The 19,110-nt window shown below is 34.5% G+C and overlaps 3 protein-coding genes across 3 annotated transcripts; 1 reads left to right on the forward strand and 2 right to left on the reverse strand.

The window, feature by feature from the left end:
* The first annotated feature begins 448 nt into the window (after window positions 1–448).
* LOC114750608 (cyclin-B1-2) lies at window positions 449–3,353 on the forward strand. Its single transcript, XM_028939202.1, has 4 exons — window positions 449–651; window positions 1,100–1,200; window positions 2,561–2,658; window positions 3,039–3,353. The coding sequence occupies exons 1-4, from the start codon at window positions 523–525 to the stop codon at window positions 3,137–3,139; spliced, it is 429 nt and encodes a 142-aa protein (XP_028795035.1). The 5' UTR covers window positions 449–522; the 3' UTR covers window positions 3,140–3,353.
* Window positions 3,354–5,031: 1,678 nt separating this feature from the next.
* On the reverse strand, window positions 5,032–9,155 carry LOC114750607 (probable transmembrane ascorbate ferrireductase 2). The gene is made up of 4 exons (XM_028939201.1): window positions 8,977–9,155; window positions 8,072–8,120; window positions 6,135–6,334; window positions 5,032–5,488 (listed from the first exon to the last, which is right to left on the reverse strand). Exons 1-4 carry the CDS (start codon window positions 9,121–9,123, stop codon window positions 5,183–5,185), a joined length of 702 nt encoding a protein of 233 aa, XP_028795034.1. The 5' UTR covers window positions 9,124–9,155; the 3' UTR covers window positions 5,032–5,182.
* Window positions 9,156–16,162: 7,007 nt separating this feature from the next.
* Window positions 16,163–16,759, reverse strand: LOC114750610 (uncharacterized). The gene has a single exon (XM_028939205.1). It carries the CDS (start codon window positions 16,757–16,759, stop codon window positions 16,163–16,165), a length of 597 nt encoding a protein of 198 aa, XP_028795038.1.
* Window positions 16,760–19,110: the final 2,351 nt, after the last annotated feature.

Raw genomic sequence — 19,110 nt, forward strand, 5'->3', positions numbered from 1 at the left:
TATGTGAAAAAAATTTATCTTGACTTATGCAAGTGTTCTTATTAATAGCAAATCCAAACAAATCCTTAAAAGTGAGAAACTAGCTAAATGCTAGCTCATGAATTGTGGCGAGCTAGTTTGCCTATTTTTTTATTTTTCATTTTAAAGCTTTTATATGGATAATTGAACGGTATGAACCTAAAAGGGTTGAACTGAAAATTAAACTCCTTAAGAATCCGCAACCAAAAAAAGTCCTTAAGAATCCATTTGGAATAATTAATGGTGATAGGAAGGAAAGGAAGAGAATTTAAAAAAAAAAAAAAAAAAAACCCAACTACTAACATGTTAGCGGTTTGGCCCGTCATGTCCGGTCTCGGGCTGGCCGGGTTGAATTGAGCAGCAAGCAAGAATAATAGACGACGTCGTTGGCTTCTTCTCTTTGCCAATAAATAATTCATAATCCACTGTTTAGTTTCGCTGTTTCTTTGCTTGGTACAGAAGTTTGTGCTGAGCCGACCAGTTGCTGAGGCAGAAGACGGAAGCATGGAGGACGAACCGATGACCATCGCCCACCAAATCGGAGGCGTCCAAAACGACAAGCTTCGTTTCGGACTTCAGGGCGTTAAGAGTGACATCGTTGGATCTCATCCCCTTGAATCTGCTCAGAAATCTGTAATCATTTTCTCTTCTCTTACCCTGAATTTCTTTATTTGGAAGCTCTGTTTGGAGCTCCTATCTGGAAAATGTCTGGGGTTTTCGGATGTATTATATGGGTCACTGCTGGATTTTCATTTGAGCACTTGGCAGTCCCCCCCCCCTCCGTATTAGGGCTTGCGCTGGTTGGGTATAATTTGAATTTCGTTGATTTTTTTCCTGTTGAGATTTTCTCCGCAAATAGGCTTTCTGTCGTTGCAAGCTACTTTAGTCATTGTTATGAAGAACCTGGTGGTCTGAAAAGTTGGGAATTAATTATTGTTTTTAACCATCGGGGTTTGAAAGAGGCTGCAAGGTGTACTGTGGTCAACTGTGTTTGGGCTGATTTTCTGATGAAAATTGTGGAAGTCTTGGTGTTGATCATGGTTTACTCTGTAATGAAGCTTCTCCATTCTGTTATTTTTAGGCAAGACAAACACAGGAATCGATGAAGAGAAAATGCATTATCAACACTTATGGGTCTGCTTTTCCGCTGAAGATGGACCTGGACAGGCAAATACTTTCTAGGTATGATAGTATCCGGTTTTCTGAATTTGTTGTAGCGTGTATCTGGAAGCAATTAGTTTCTTCTGAATTTTTAAAACTGACAGTTGGCAACGGCAAGGATACAGTGTCTAGTCGATCGGTGTAGGCCCCTTTCATCCCCCCATCTATTTTTGTTTTAGTGGTTTTTGTGAACCTGATTGAGGTTGTTCAGTTGAAATTGTTGCTTCTTCCCATCCCCGCTCTTTTTAATTTACTGGTGTTCGTGAACCTGATCAAGTTTCTCCGAGATGGAAAGGTAAACTTCCAAATTTTTTTGTGAACATAGGACGTTTCACATGAAATGCCTAACTCTAGTCTTGCAAGCTCCTGCTGTTTTGTGAGGCAGACATAAACTTGAGGCAATACAAAACCACATGGTATAGGGCAATAAAACATGATACAAAAGTGTGTATTACAGCATCTTCATGTACTTGAAGAATATTAAACAATATGGCATTTTGGGTTAACCCCGAATTTTCCTCTAAAATATGCGTATTTTATATGTGATTATAGTGTGATCATGTTTTTATTCAATATCATCTCATTCTCTGCATCAAATTATAGATTAAAAGAATGAACGCTTCCAAATTGTTTCTCTTCTATTCGTGAAACAATATAATACTGAAATTGGATGCAAAAGTATGTGCTAATTCCTGAAGAGCATGAGTATTCTTTCAGCATGACTTGAGAAGGAATTCTGACTTGTGAGTTCTGAAAAATTCATTTTAATAGCTATTGTGGATTCGTACGGTCTGCAATTTACCATTATAAGAAGTGGTGAGCCCGCATGACCTGATTTTGGCCCTAGTCTTTGCACCAAGTCCTGCAGGCCCGCACATGACCTAATTCTTGGCCAGTGAGGTGTGAGTTGGCATGGCAGCAAAGTTAGCACTACCTTGAAACCTCCATGGTCTGGCAGTTGGCAGTACTATGACTTCTGCCATGGGTGGGTCAGTGGCCAATAATGCTGCCACGTTTTCTGAGTTTGAAACCTTTGCATATTTCACCTTTTTTCTTGAAGTAAGCACTGGGCTTGTGAGTTTAAGGTATATAAGGGTCATTTCTCTTTATCTGAGTGTTAAAAAAAAAAAAAAACCTTTAAACCCTAGAAAACAACCGATCTGCTTGGGTATTAGTAATTCCATATATAGCATAAATTGTTGCTCTATAAATAAGGGTTAAGTGGGTTGGAATTAATTCTCTTGTGTGACTTTTTTTGCTTCATTGTTCTTCGCTATTTGCCATGGTTTGTCATCCCAACACCCGTTCCTTCTATGGGCTGCACTGTATTGGTGGCCTTGGTCTGCCTTTTATAAATGTTTCTTGCTACTGTTCCTTGTAGGTTCCAGAGACCTCCAGGAGCCATTCCATCTTCAATGCTGGGTTTGGAAGCTTATACTGGAAGTCTTGATCACATCGGTTTTGAGGATTATCTTAATGGTAATAATATAATCAGGCCACATCTTTTTATTTTGTTGATGTAGTTTGTTTATTCATTGAAACTTTCAAGTTTCTCCACCCTGAATAAAGGATTGCCTACATTTTGACGTTTTTATTGAATAAAAAGAGATGGAAAAGTCTGAGGATTGAAATCGGTGCCGCAGCATTCTAGATTGTTGGACAATTTTTCATTTGTCACTTCTTGTCTTATTTTTTCTTTTTCTTTCTTTTGGAAACAAAAACATCTAAAAGTGAAGTCTCTCCTTTGTGTCCATATGATTATTAAAATATAAATGCAGTGCTTTATTGTTCTCCATTCTAATTGCGGCACTGTTTTTCCCTGTACCCCTCATTCTCAAGTTCATTTTTGTTGCCTGCAGATCCTCGGGAATCTGAATCTTTTCAGCCACCAGACATGCACCATGGAATGGAAGTTCGCCTTGGTATTTCCAAGGGGCCAGTCTACCCAAGTTCCATGTAATGAAAGCATCGGAATATTCACTACAAAGAAAGGGATGGAGCCAGCAGCATGTTTCATTATAGTTTCTGTTTACTAATTTTAGAATGTTTTGGATGCATGATTAATGGAAACACCGAACTTGTAATCAAAGTCAGACAGATTCTTGTGTCTTGTGATGCATTTTATACCTTCCAAACATTTGACCACTTAAAGCTTCGGCTCTATTTCTGCGGCTTTTCCATTGTCTACTTTTTCAAGCATGCAATACCTGTGTTTGAAGTCCTTGGTGACACCAAGCTGCAGGCGTAATCTAGCAGTAAAAGTTGCGAACTTCAAACTGGGTTGGTTGCAGTGTCTTGTGCAACTCCACCACAGTTTTCCCACGTCATGAGGAACAACAGTTGTGGTTTTGCCGATACTCACAGCTTTCTTTATTTCCTTATTTCCCCATAGAGTAATTAGGTGGTATGCTATTAGTATTTTTATATGAATCTCCCACCAACCCAGGCCTTCTGTGATCATTTTGAGCTGGATGGTCCATTAGTTCATACAGTTTCATAAGCATGTGTGCAGTCACTGCAGTGTTCTTACACGTGTGTGCGTGGGTTTTCCCACGTCATGAGAAACAACAGTTGTGGTTTTGTCGATACTCACAGCTTTCTTTATTTCCTTATTTCCCCATAGAGTAATTAGGTGGTATGCTATTAGTATTTTTATATGAATCTCCCACCAACCCAGGCCTTCTGTGATCATTTTGAGCTGGATGGTCCATTAGTTCATACAGTTTCATAAGCATGTGTGCAGTCACTGCAGTGGTTCTTACACGTGTGTGCGTGGGTTGGTCGTCTGTATTGTTTGCATATCTCCCGTGAAAGTACAATTTAAGGATACTGAGGAGTTATGTAAGCTTGATGCAATAAACTTGAGGACATGCCTAGGTTGAACTGGCAGGGCTTTTTGAATGAAGGTCTTAAATTAAAGCTGTGGGACGTAGCGTGGAAGCAAGTCAATATTTGCAGTAGCTTTATGGAAGGTTAAATAATACTTCCTCCGTTCCTTATTATAAGGGACAAATAACCGAAGTACGTTGATCAAAAAAACAGTTAAAATTAGTTAAGAACAATTAATGTGTAAAAAGTATGATTTTTTTCCAAAAATGCCCTCATTAATAAGGAGAGAGAGCATGAGAGAAAACAATTAAATTATTAAAAGAAAGAGAAGTGGGAGGGAGAGAGTGTGAGTTGGAGATAATAAATATGAGTAAAATAGTAAATCAACACAAAAAAGTAAAGACAACTTGTAAGTGTCTCTTATATATAGAAACATGTCATAAGCATCAAATGTCTCTTATAATAAGAAACGGAGGGAGTATTTAAGTAGCCTTCTTTTTGGATCAATGCGATAATTGTGATAAAGAGATTTTACGTGCCATTAACTGTTATTTATTAGCACAATTTTCAGAGGAGCCTGTAGGCCATATCCATGCTGATTAGATGGCTTATCATACGCATGATAGGGATGCCAACTGCTTCATTTTGTATTTATGCCTTTTTTAAAACGATAAATTAAAAAAAAAAAATTTATTGAGTCGTAATTATAGAAACACCATAAGTGTTGTCATCTTTTTTCCAAAAATTATTTTACGTTCAAAGTTATAAATATAATATTTCTAAAACGTTATTAAATTTGAAATTATAATTTTTAAATATTGAAATTAAGAAACGAGTTTTGAATTTTTATATGTAATTTGGAGAAGTTGGTAATAAATTAAATACCTGTTAGTTCTAGAATAGATATAAAAGAGTGTAGCGATCAAAATACGCAAAATTATTTTTTCCCACTCTATGTGAGGTGTAGTGTGATTTCAACTGAAAGAAATGCATACCTCAAAAACAAGAATCAAAGACGCACAATTTGAACAAGGGCCAACAACTTCAGCAACCCAAACGGAAGAAAACTGTCTATATATTAATCTGACTATTGGTACAACATCTGAGCTGTATTAGAAACTGCATACAAAACTTCCTCTCTTCCTCAATTTTGAAAGGCTTAATAATATTAAAATCACTCATTGCCTCTAATGATAAGATCAGCTTTACCATTAGATGGTGTAAGGACTCCAAGAATCACTAAGCCACCTAACATGAAGATCAACATTCCCAAGGAATTGACCAACATTGCTTCACTGGAATAGCGTGAGATTACCTTGCTGGTTTGAAGGAATGTAGCCTTTTCTAAGATACCTGTAGCAGCTGTGGCTATAGCCAAGCCATAAATATAGATCCCAAAGAAAACATGCCATGGCAATAGAGAGATTCTGCTATTTCTCGAGCCTCCTGGGAACCAGTAGGTCATGAATCCAGCAACCCACTAACAAAAATAACAGCAGTAAGAGAGATAGGCACTGTCAAAGACAGCTTCAACCAAAAGGTTTAGATAATAGATGAAGATCCATGAATAGTTTTATCATGGAGTAGGCCAAAGCTTAGGTGTAATTTTTCATGTGTTTGCTATCAAGTTCTTCTATGAAAACATCAAAAATTATTATTATTTTTTTTTAGCTCTACATGGTTAATTATTCCAAAACAAAAAAAAAAAGTCCGTCTAAAGAATGTTTTACAAGTTTTATACTTTAATTTCTAAATTTCTATTTACGCCTCTTCACATGAACATCCTTGAGTTAAAGGCACGGAAAAAACAGTTTACTGGCTAAACACTTGGCAATTCTTATCCAAGTTCATAAATAGTTTCAAAACAGTCTCCAACAAACATCAGCCATAAAGGCATTCATACTATGCTAAAGACTAATCAATTCAGGTGTTTATGCTATTAAGTGAAAGTCCATAAATAGTTGCGATAAAATCTCTGATGCAATAATGAAATCCCAGTTCTGGTGTAAAGTATGATTCGATATCCAAGGGTATGAAGAAATACAAAATAATACCAAGACGTTTGGGCTTAGGCCCCATTATGCAATTTTTTTGTTTTAAGAAAACGAAATAAGGCAAAAGGATACCTGGATGAAGAATAAGAAAAGGCAAGCTAGACCCAGCCATGAATGCAGGCTGTAGAAATTGTCAATGCCCTTGTCAATGTGAAACTTCCAAGCAGCCCAAACCCCAATCAAACTTAAAATGAAAGAAACAAATTGTAGTGCGAGATGAACTCCTTTTTTAAAGTCTTTTGTTCCTGGTAAGGACTTATATGCAAGCATCGCTGCACAAAGTTACAAAAAAAACATTGTTATTCATCAAATACTAAATTGTCAGGAAGCATAACTCGGAAATTACCAAAGGATGAATTAGTATTTAGTAAAGAAACAGCTGTTTGGAAACCACAGAAAAAGAATTGAGTTAACCAGAGTTGGTAAGATATACTTTTGAACAAAGAGGTTAAATGCATTTTTAAGGTACTAGCTAGCCCACCAATTTGTATCACGTTATCTAGCCAGAAAAAAAAAAAAAAAAAAAGATTGTCATCTTCCTGCCTCTGCCTTTTCTTAAATAGGAAAAAAAAGCTTCTTCTCCGGTTTAGGGAAGACAGAACTATCCCGGGTGCCATCAGTCTTTAGATGCCAAAAGAATGACAGGAAACGCATCCAAAATTCATATGCTCATTTCTCAATTTTTGCGGTAATGCTAGGGAGAAATCTTGTAAGGACATAATGCAGGGCTTTCATGATGTCAAAATTCATCGTGCAACTTTGACATCACTCCACTCAGCACTCCAAGTAGATTATAAGAGTTAATTTGGAAGACACATGACCTAATCTATATCTGATGGGGAATAATTTAAATGACTTCAGCTCTGAGCTATGTAATTTTAGATGTTGCATGGTCAATTAACATGGTCATGATCTTAAGGCAATAGATATATAGCAAATTCTCTACCTAACTTCTCGGGGCAGGGGCAAACAAAGGAAACCAGCACTCAAACAACATTACTCTGTCCTCTTCAGAAACCATTTTCTAATTTTATAACTATATATACCAGTCATACAACATGAATAATTGGAGAGTCACAATATAATCTTAAAGTCGACATACTTCATCAACGAAGAAAAAGTGGTTTGATTTACATCTTCATCTATTCTAACATATCTGGAGAAAATTGATTATCTTTTGCTCATTTACTTTAAGAGCAAAACATAGTATTAGCTTCTAAGATGTCATCAAGTGGGGGTGGGAGTCAATAGATTAGAGCATGCATGTCATGAAGATAAAATAACGTATGCATCTTGGATTGATACATGCAATCAGGCATAGAATCAATGGCCATACAATATGAGTTATGCATAAATAAGATGGCAGGATCAATTACATATCATATTAATCATATACCAAGTATGCTATATATATATATATGGGGGAGGATAAGAATCAGAACAATCAAGTTAAATCAACAATCACACTGAAAATCATAAATTATTAATAGAAAATGTGTTAACAGATCATTAAATTATTAATCCTTTTCCAGGACCTACAGCTTCCTATAAATTTATCTATTACATGAACAAGGTTAGCAAGCCAAAGAACTGAAAAATGTTTCACTTTCAGATGGAATGGCACATATGAATAGCCCAGTAACACTGCATTCCGTGCTGACAAATATGAACATTAAGCAAAGCAAAAAGGCTAATATGATTTTTTGTATGATTTGTTGCATTACTTGAAGTAAGAACCCCCACAATTTAAGTTACCTCAGTCAGTCTATGCCGTCAATTTCTCACTTCCATGTCCTCTATAATAGCTAGTTTGTTGATTATTCATGTAATACCGTATAAACAATTAATTCATTGCAATAGTGTATAAATAAGAACCAATAAGTTCATAGCGGAATAGTGGATTGAAAATTCATCAGAGAATGATGTCAGAAAGTTTCTAAAAATGTTACTATGCTTATAACGATGTATATCTCCAGTGTTATCCAAAGTAAACAAGGAAGAACCTATACCTTCACCATTGATTAGGATAAGTCCAATCACCATCAACACTGGATGGACCTGTAGTGTGTACATAATAACAACAGAGTCATCAAACTTTAGGCATGATGGGAAAAGGGGGTATATATTGACTGGCTCATCAAACGCCAATATGCAAAAATCATGCTTTAGCTACAACATTACAGTAAAATTTAAATTACCTACAAAGCTTTCAATGAAATAATTAGCTGGAATCAAATTTACCAAGAAATTAACGACAAGGGTCAACAAACAATCAAATTGATTCAAATGTGATTTCCATCAAACCGTGCAATCAAAATAATGGCATCCCACAGAAAACGCTAGTTCTTATTTTTGTTTTTTGGTCAGAAGAGAACACTAGTTCACAAGTTAGGAAGAAGTATTTATTCCAATATTCCAGACTCGGTTTGCCATTGCATTGCGAAATTCTGAAAAGAGCAAAATAAAGACGTACTTTCTCAGACTTCCTCACCAACCTATGTCAAAATCAATGATTTCTTGAACTCAACTTTTATAAGCAGAGAGCAAAGAACAAGAAAGAAGCCTAAAGAGAGCAAAAGAAACTGTAAGGAATGCCATTGCGGTAGGATCAGATAACCCAAAATCAGGATCTCACACCCAGAAAACAATACAATGTCCGCAAAGCAAATTGGAAACCCCATTCACCGCAATTCCACTACGAGCAGTGATTATTCAGATATTTACTCTCAAGATTCTCAAATTCTTCTCTTACATCCCTACATCACGGAATTAATTCGGTTCCGTCCAAAATCAATTTTTAATCCCACGAAGACAGCTCAATCGAGAATCTCCTCAACAACAATTTAAGTATTATCGGGACCACAAAAGCACTAACTAATGTTCAAGGCAAGAGAAGAAAGAGAAGGAGGGATACATTGAAAATGAGATCTTTGTTTTGGGAAACGAGGGCGAGGCCTCCTCTAAAATGCAGAACCCAGGTGAGAAGAAGAAGCGTGACGAAGACGCCAATGAGTCGCACCGTCAGATGGATCGGGAACTTCACCGCTGGAGGAGAAGCCATTTCTCTGTTGTCAACGGACGGAGAGGGACAGACAGACAGATAGTCACTTGCCTTATTCTAACGCAATGGCCACATCCGCCAATAAAGGAGAGGAATATTATAATAGCTCTGATCCTCATGCTCATTAGTCAAGCACACAGAGACAGTCCAGTGCCTCCTGCTCGCAATACCGGGTGCTTCCCAATAAATAAGAGAGAATAACACATAAAACCCATGGAAGAAATCACTATAAAGGACCATACATTTTTAAAATTCCATATAAAGAATAATGTTTTAAATAATAATCCCTTCTCTTTTTAATATAAAAAAAATAAATAACTAATTTGTAAATATTAAAGAAATTAATTTAACTATTTATCATAAATAAATATTGTTTTTTATAATATTCTTACTAATAATGTGAATTGAAGTTATTGATAGAAACGTTTTAATATGTACAATTACCATGATGACTATTTTGAAGAAAAATAGTTAAATATAAGAGACAAAATATATTGAAATCTTATATTTAGGATCAGAATCAACTTTTAATTAACTCTTATATTAAAAACTGAAAATAGTAGTATAACATTATTTCTTATTCCTAATATAAGAGTTAGTTAGGTGTTAAGTTTGGTTTTAAGACATCTAATCCATTTAAAAGACAATGAAAGAAATTAAAAAAGCCTCTCTAAAGGATGGTGAATTTTTTAAATTTCAGACACAGACTTTAGCTTTTTTTATTATGAGAATAAATACTTATTTGAGATTGCGATTGGACACTCTTAGAAGTATTTATTCACAAAATTCAAAATAATACTTTGTATGCCATAAATTATCAATAAAAAGTTGCTTTTGAAGAAACATACCACCAGACAAACACCAAAATTTTAATAAAAAAGCAAAGGATAAATTTGCATTGCATTTACTTGATTACAAATTGCAAAAGATGAGTTACATATATTTGAAATACTAAGAGGTAATTATAGGTTGTAGAAGTTTTGTAAATTTTAAGAGCACAATTACAAACGTTGAAAGCTTAATTACAAACAAAAGACTAGTTACAAATGACTTCTAAATTAAACAGTTTGTATTTGTGAAAATTCCATAATTTACAAATGATTTGCATCTAATTTTTTACTATTTTTTCAAACATTTGCAACTGAAATTTCAATATTATAGAAATTTCATGGTAGTTTATAACTTATTTTTAATTGATTTTCTTGAATTTGCAGTTGAGATTTCATGATTTGTAATTCACTTCCTATAATTTGCAATTAAGCTATCAGCTACGTGTCAAATACGAAAAAAATGTTTTCGTTCAATTACTTCTTTTTTAAAACCTTGATTATTCTCTGTGATTTAAAAAATTTGTACTTCCTATAATACAAATAATTAAATAGAATAGTTTAAATAGCCGTTTATTATAAATAACAAATCTACCTAATTTTTTAATATTCACAAATTAGTTAATTATCTAATTTTTATATTGAGCACAAAAAGTAATACTACATCTAATTTTTAATATAAGAGGTAGTTGGCTAATTTAAGTAAATTATGTGTATTAACTAGAACTACCATTTTATGAAATATTTAACAAATGTAATTACTATAAAACTATTTTAAAAAATAAATAAATATAAAAAATAAAGTAGATTAAGATTTTATATATAAAATCAAATTAAATATTAAAGTAGCTTTTATATTAAATATGGAAGGTTATACTTTTTCTTATTTCCATGCAATCTTAGGAGCAAGGGTTGGGAGAGTACATGGGAGGGGAGCCAGCTCGGGCTTTGTTACGCCATTGTATGTTGGGGGCTTTGGGCTGTCATAGACCATTTGGGAGTATCTTCTTTCCCAACGTTTGAGATGTGAACTATATGACTTTCATATTTCTAATGCCAAAAAGAAAAACAAATTTGATATCTGGGAATTCAAAAGTTACAAAAAGAGCTCCAAAACTGCAAGGCAGATCCTTTGATGGTAGATACAAAAGGAGGAGCACTATAAATGTGGCATTGCAAGATTGGGTAGTTTGGTAGAGGTAAGAAAGCAAATGTTTGGCCAAAAAGCAAAGCAAGCAGCAAGTAATAAGAACAAGCAATACCTTTAAGATCGAGGGAGTATTTCAATTTACTGAATTTACTATGGTGGCTTGGATTGATTATTTATTCTATATTTGGATCCACGGAGAGAAAAACTAGAAGAGAAAATTGAATGAAAATCAAAAGAAATTTTCTCCTAGCAAGAAATAATTAAGGAGGGAAAATGTGGAAGGAAAAAAAGAGTATGGTGCATATGTTTCTCTCTAAAGTTTTTCCTTTTTCAAAAAGAGAAAATTTGGAGGAAAATATATCTCTAAAATTGTCTTGAAAGATAAAATAGAGGCATATGACTCACTTTTTTTTCCCCATATAACAGCATTATCATTATTGTGAAATTACGCTTGCGTGTTTCGTCATGTTTATCGATATGGGGGGGGGGAGGACATTTTTTTAACTTTTCTTTTTTAAAAATTATTTTCTTTATTTTCTCCATATTTTCTCATCTCATAACTATTAGAAGCCTTGGTAAAAGGTAAATTATATAGCATGCAGTAATTCGAAATGAGGTAAAAGAATATTTTAAAAAATGCTCAATGAAATTATTGAATATGGCCTTTTGATTAACAATATAACTAAATATTTATTTGTCAATAAAATGCAATAATATCTTGCAATTAATATAGTTGGCCCTAATTAATGAGATAATGTTATTTGTTGTTGTTTCTCATCTCATTCAAATAAACGGGAGTATGCTTGATCTTATTATTAAGATCACAGTACATGAGAAGCCAACAAAAATTGAAATGTGATCATTTTATTTAATGAAACACATAGGTCCATTTGGATAGAGACTCTACCTAACATTTAGAAGCTACATAGAATAGTTTTTGGCTTCCTGCCACCAAAATGGAATTCATGATACTTGTTTTAATTTTCCTTATGCGTATGTGCTTGTTTGTAACGATTTATAAATAATTTTTTAATTATAATTTATGAAATATAAAGTAAATATACGAGAGAAGTTTTATCTATACTTACGTAAAACATACTTATAAATGCTTACAAACATGGTTCCAAACAAACTATGATGATTGTTGTTTTAAAATCTTCCCGATTTTATTGAGATAGGTTTGACAGAAATCATTGAGTGATATTTGACTTTATAACCGTTTCAATTCGTAAGTGCACATGAGGAGGTAGAGCCAATGTTAGGTATACAAGAAAGATTATGATGAAACAAAAAATCTCTTGACATTTGTTGTTTTTTTCCTGAGAAAATTAAAAATTACAAAATAGAAGCAGTATGAGAAAAATGACATGATTTTTCGTACATGCAAAATGGGACATGGAAAGCATGCGGGGTGGCGCGGAAAGACAGATAGTGAATGAATGTACGTTCCAAACAGATGCTATGAAAGGTTTCTAGAAGCAATGAACTGGATTGTTTTGGCGACATGACGTGATTTAACACAACTTTTTAATTTTAACGCAAAATATTTAATCAACACTTCCAAATATTTTTAGGTGGATGTAATATTTTAAAATATTTTATAATGTAGTTTTATTTTTAAAATATCTTTTCATGAACAATTTTGCTTCTTTGAAGTATTTTTAAGGAGAAATCATTACTACCAACTCTCACAAAAAGTTTGTTAATTACAGGTCCACTTGGCATTCTATAATATACTTTTAGCAACACTCAACTTTCTCATTTTTTTGTGCAACTTTGCCGTAAAGTATTTTATAAGTTAATTTTTCATCACTCTTTGGTCATATTTTTAATACTTATCATTTATATATTTGGCACTTATTTTTCATATTTTCAATAATTGCTATTTCAATTTCTAGCAGTTATTTTAAAGATCTTTTAGACTTATGTCCCATGTTTTCAATCATTAGATTTAATTATCTTAAATATTAAAAACATAAACAATAGGCACTGAAAATATTTTTTTTCCCCCTAATTAAACACTGAGTACCTTACACGACAAAAAAAAAAAAAAACTAACAAGACCTATTTTTCTTTGTCAACTTCTCCCTCAACAATAAAAAGTGATTACTCTAAGAGGCAAAAGTTATCGGATTTGCATTGGATGCTCATCAGATCTGGGCCGTTTAGATCCAATCTGGACGGTTTAGATTTAATTTAATTTTTATTTTTTTAAAATAATTATTTTAATAAGTATAGGATGAAAAATAAAGATAATTTCTTAATTATCATATTTTAAAAAAATAATTTTTTATTTTAAAATAATTATTTAAAAATATTAAATTTAGACCGTTCAAATTAGATTTGGATGGTCCAAATTGCTCATCAAGTGATGAGCACTGGGTACTCATCATTTGATGAGTTATCCTCATGAGAAAGCTATGCTAAGTGATCAACAGTAGAAATAGCTTTTACTCCGTATTGAAAATAATTAAATATTGGGATTAATCATCAAGTAAGAAGCAAATGGAATTAAGGATAAAAATATAATTAAATTTTAATGTAAAGTGCGTTAGAGCTGCGTTTTACTTTTACTTAAACATCAAAACGGGATTTTCACCGCCTTATACTAAACTTTGTAATGAAAAAGGAATTATAAAATTGAAGAATTAACTAGTGCATGTTCGTTTAATAATTTTTGTTTCCATACCAGAGATGAAGGCTTTATGGTTATCTTTGCCAACAACCACTTTTTTTTTTTAATTTTTGACTACAAATCATTAATAAATCATATGGCATCTGATGAATAATAATTAAATAAAAGATGTTTAAGAAATTACTATAAAAAATTTAAAGAGAAAAAAGAGTGTGATAAGTGATGAAGGGTCCGTTTGGATGAGCGATTGGAAAAGCAGCTTATAGGAAAAGTAGCTTATGGAGAAGTGAAGTTGGTAAAAGCTAAATTGGATAAGCTGAATTGTGTTTGGATTGGAGTTCAGAAAAGCTAGTTTGCAGAAATGAAATTGGTAAAAAGGTGTTTGGATTATAGTTGAGTAAAAGTGAGTTTGGTTATAAAATGACTAAAATGGGTATAGGTGTTAATAAATAATGAAATATGATAAAAAAATGATTTGACATAATACAATGAAATTAAAATAATTTATTATGAAGAAGTCAAATTAATGAGTGAATTAAATTTTAAAATTTTAAAAAAATTATAACAAATATTTTAAATATAATGTGAAACATGAAAAAAAATGAATTGATATAATATAGTGAATTATTGTTAATTTGATATGAAGAAGTGAAATTGATCGAGGGAATTAAATTTGAAAACATAAGAGAAATGGAAAAAAAATTGCAAATATAAAACGAAACATAATTTGAATGGATAAACATGTTTTTAACTCCAATTTACAGTATTGCAATAAAGTGAAACTAAATAATATTACATAACTAATCAATAGATAAGCTATGGATAATTTGGTCTCTGATTGCATCACGGACGCGATTCATATGCGATGAAGATTGTGATGTAACATTTGAAGATGATGGTTGACTAGCTTCAGCCTGATCATGTTCGCCCACATTATTACCATTTTCAGCTTGTTCAAAAAACAAGTCGGAGCTCGAATGTCTCCTTATAAGGTTATGAATGGCCATTGTTGCACAAACCAGATACACTTGTGTTTGGAAGTCGTAACTGCGCATATTTCGGAGGACTTGAAATCTATTCTTCCAAACACCGAATGTTCTTTCTATTGTGCACCTTAAACTGGAATGATAATAATTAAAGGCTTCGTTGCTATTTCGGAATCCTACTTGTCGTCGAAAGTCTGGAAGGTGGTAGCGCTCAGATCTGTATGGACCTAGATATCCATTTGGTGTTGGATATCCCGCATCAACCAAGTAATATTTCCCTAATGATTCATGAAACAATTTGAGAGATTGTGAAATGAATAAAAGTATGAAATAATTAAAAGAACATGCATGATTGGAACACATAAACATATACCTGGAGGTGGATGAGGGAAATTAAGAGATGAATTTGTAATAGCACTATCAAATATACGAGCATCATGTGCAGATCCCTCCCATCCTGCCAAGACAAAAGTGAAACACATATCCCAGTCACATACAGCCATGACATTTTGTGATGGATATCCCTTTCTGCCAATAAATTTGTCTCGTTTTGCAGCGGGGACAACACACTGTATATGAGTGCCATCAATTGCTCCGATTGCGTCCTTAAAAAATGGGTAGTAACGTGGATCGTTCTCAATTTTTCTATGAGTTCCACGAAATGTTGGATCTATGGGTCGAATAAGTTCACTCGATAGGCTAAGACAAGCTTGCAGTACATTATGAAAGTGCCTACTTACAGTTTCCCCTGATCGTTGAAATCGTTCCTGGATCATCCTATTGCATTGTCCATGTGCAACCGTGTTTAAAAACATCGCAACCATTTCTTCAATTCCTACGTACTTAGACTTTTGTAAACCATGTTCCACCAATTTAGTACATAAGAGGTGGAAAACATCTTTATCCATTCTAAACATTTCATGACATCGATCATCATGCCCATTCATAATGCCTTGTACCCATAAATTTCCTGTCTGCTCACTAGTTCTGCACGGTTGTTTAAGCAAGTACATTTCACAATAATGACCAACCAATGCACCTACTGCTTCATATTGTGTTAATTCCTCATTAATTATGGTTGAATGGTCATCTTCATTTGGCTGTGAATCGTTATTCCAATTCCATAAAGTATCTTCATTCCATGGTGAATCATCGTTCCAATTAGCCATTTCTGGAATTAACCCTGTAATTATGGTGAAAACAAAATGTAAGCATTATAAGGATTACACTAAACAAAGTGTAAATAATTTTCATACTGCAAACAGAAAAACCAAACGCATAGATGACAAGTAGAAATTAGCGTAAATATATTACATAATGATTAATAAAGTTCCTACAACATGCCACATCAGTTTAGGTTAAAACAGCAGGTAGTTCAGGTTAACAAGTGCAATAACAATAGTTAAACAGCTAAGTCCTAAACTAAATCCTATTCTGCAGGTCACTTCCATGTGTCTGGGTCTTGTGCTGCCGGTATCAACCACCTCAACAACTTGCTTCTATCATGCATAAGCCCCAAATAGGCTCGCCTAGCCCACCTCAACCGCGTAAGCATCTTGGCACATGCATAATATAGTTGATTGTCATCATTAAGCTCCTCAACGGTAGTCAGGTGTGCCAAAACCTTATCAACTATTTGGGGATCTTCAACCAATGCTGCTGCTCGCTTGTCAGAAGCAGCTGCTATGACACTCAGGCTATCAGAAATTAATGTAGTTGCAGCAACTTTCTTCTTCTTCTTTGCATCTGATGTCTCACCCCTCTTTCTCTTTCCATAGCTTCCTGAGCCACTTGGTCCAGTACTTGCGGGGGTGTTTATGTTGCAAGCAGCGAAGTCATTTGTGAAGGCACTGGCTGTTGGGTCCACACCAAAGTTTTCATCCTCACTATCCCCTGACCCTTCTTGTTGGTCTAGCCCGACTCTATAAACATCCTCCTCTTCTGTGTCAGGCTGTGGAGCAAACGCTGGCTGAGGCTGTGAGGCTGATGGTGCGTACGCATACTCTCCCGAAGCCACAACATCTCTGAATATTCTCATCAGATCTGATGCAAACATCAGCCCCTGATGTCTAAATTTCTTGAAATTAGGGTCCACCTACATGAACATAATTAGGCATAATTAAGCACTGTTCCTTCTGATATTCAAAATTAAAACTCAACTAACACAAATAATTACCAGTATTTTTCGTTGCCACCACTCATCAGAGGCCAACACCCTATTTGTGGCTGCATCATAACCAATGCCAGTCTCCCCAGACATCAGTTTTTCCCACAACTTCCAATCTTTTCTCAATACATCGAATCTGTTCTTCAGTTGCTTCCTGTCATACATTTTCCCGCTCCTTTCCCGAAAATTCTTTTCAATTTTCAACCAACCAGGTCTTGTAAACGATGTTCCTTGTCTTTCTTTGTGCACTATTTACTCGGCACAAACATCGATTAGAATTTTTGTCGTGTAATGATCCCATGTCGCTTTTCCCTTGTCATTATCCATTTCTCTACGCCCTTTGATCGAGATAAGAGCAACTAAATCAACCAAAGCCCTAAATATGTAATAATGAAAGCCGTATTATATAACACATACATTGTAACCAAACAAACATATATCACCAAGTAACACATTTTAATTGCATAAGCTGTTTAGTTTTCTTATTCAATATTTTTTAAAATTATAAATATATAATCATATTGTCAATGTCCACTATTTTCCAGTGGTAATTGATTGTGAACATTTTGAAATTAAATTTTCAATATATCATATAAATTGAACCTAAACTACATTACATTGATTAATTTTTATCCTAATTTAACTATGTAGGAGTAAAATAAAAACCAAATTAAGAATGATGAACAAGATTATTTACAAAAATAAGTTATATTTATCATAATTAACTAATTTACCTAACTTTTTTAATATAATTAAATTAGTTAAATAAATATCATATTAGAGAGAAGTAAGAGAATATAACAGGAGAAAGAATAACATTAAATTTATTTTGATTGAGACTTCCCCAAATTAATTCCAAATGATTTTTAAGTAATTATCCACATAGTCCTTAATTTCTTTGTATAGTACAAATTAATGTCTTATTACTTTGCTCTATCAACTCCGTTAATTAGCTTTATCAAATGAACCATCCGGACACACATATATACACATATATACACCATGTTACCACCTCATTCTCTTCTACCTTACCCTCATAGAGATCAAATCCTATAACCAAAAAATCAAGAGACCGAAGCTAAGGACATGCAAAACAACAACCATTGTAATTCCGAAAATTACAATTCCAGAGGTCCATATCTCGCCATTAACAACGTATATACGCAACAATTTCTTGAATCCTATAACCATAAAAATCAAGAGAATCCTATACGCCGTTTCCTTGAACCATTAATCGTTGTTTCAGCATTGCAAAACAGAGGAAGAAAATCGATATGCAAGTACAAATTTTATGCTACATTCGGTCCCTGTTTCGGTGTCACAACCAGTCGGTCCTCAACATCCAGCAATCATTAACAAATCCGAACTAACACACGATAGGAAATTCTTGAACCATTAATCATTGTTTCAGCCTTGGAAAACAGAGGAAGAAAATCGATATGCAAGTAGAAATTTCATGCTACATTCGGTCCCTGTTTCGGTGTCACAACCAGTCCCTCCTCAACATGCAGCAATCATGAACAAATCCGAATTCAAGCAAGATAGGAAATTCAAGGACGACAGGAAATTCAGGGAGGACAACAAATTGAAGGAGGACCGGGGATCAAACCGGAAAAGTGACATAACCGGCCAACCTGCAGTAGATCCAAGCTGCCAGAGGTAGATCCAACGGTATATTGCACTGGGAAGCCAAGATCTCCACGCACGGCTCAAACGCAGAGGCAGACGCCGGCGACGTCGGTTGCAGACGGTGAGAGCAGCTCCGACTTGTGATGAACGAACGGCATCCACCAAGCCACGGACACCTCACCCCAATAGCTGACCTCGCGATGATGATCGGACGGAGCTCACGGTCACCAGCGACGACCTTCTCAGACGCGACCACCGACGGACGTTCTCGAGCCGAGCAGAGACGGAAGCAAGCTGGGAGCTCGGGTAAAAGGAAAAGAGAGTCACGAGTTAGGGAATAAAGGAAGGCAGATGTGAAGACAAAAAAATAAAGGTAGTGTCAGAACGGTCATAAGCTGAATTCCCAGGGGCCAGAAGCTGGTAGGCACGAGCTTATGCCAATCGTGCGTTCAGGGGCTTTAAAAAATGATAAGCCCAATTGTCAAATTGCTCTGCCAAACGGGCCAAATTTTCCACCAAGCTTATAAGTGCTTATAAGCCACGTTTGGGCCAGCAAACGCTGACCCAAACAGGCACGAAAAGAATGGAATGGG

Source organism: Neltuma alba, unplaced genomic scaffold (assembly GCF_004799145.2).
Source record: "Neltuma alba isolate B1F8T4 unplaced genomic scaffold, ASM479914v2 tig00006544_pilon, whole genome shotgun sequence".
Taxonomy (NCBI): Eukaryota; Viridiplantae; Streptophyta; class Magnoliopsida; order Fabales; family Fabaceae; genus Neltuma; species Neltuma alba.

What these genes read in the sequence shown, in the direction of transcription:
- LOC114750607 (XM_028939201.1), bottom strand. Translation starts at nt 9,123, where the DNA reads ATGGCTTCTCCTCCAGCGGTGAAGTTCCCGATCCATCTGACGGTGCGA. An exon ending in ACAAAGATCTCATTTTCAAT is followed by an intron (nt 8,121 to 8,976) that starts GTATCCCTCCTT and finishes TACACACTACAG; the next exon opens with GTCCATCCAGTGTTGATGGT. An exon ending in TATCCTAATCAATGGTGAAG is followed by an intron (nt 6,335 to 8,071) that starts GTATAGGTTCTT and finishes AACTTTGTGCAG; the next exon opens with CGATGCTTGCATATAAGTCC.
- LOC114750610 (XM_028939205.1), bottom strand. Translation starts at nt 16,759, where the DNA reads ATGAGAATATTCAGAGATGTTGTGGCTTCGGGAGAGTATGCGTACGCA.
- LOC114750608 (XM_028939202.1), top strand. Translation starts at nt 523, where the DNA reads ATGGAGGACGAACCGATGACCATCGCCCACCAAATCGGAGGCGTCCAA. An exon ending in GACAGGCAAATACTTTCTAG is followed by an intron (nt 1,201 to 2,560) that starts GTATGATAGTAT and finishes TGTTCCTTGTAG; the next exon opens with GTTCCAGAGACCTCCAGGAG. An exon ending in TTTTGAGGATTATCTTAATG is followed by an intron (nt 2,659 to 3,038) that starts GTAATAATATAA and finishes TGTTGCCTGCAG; the next exon opens with ATCCTCGGGAATCTGAATCT.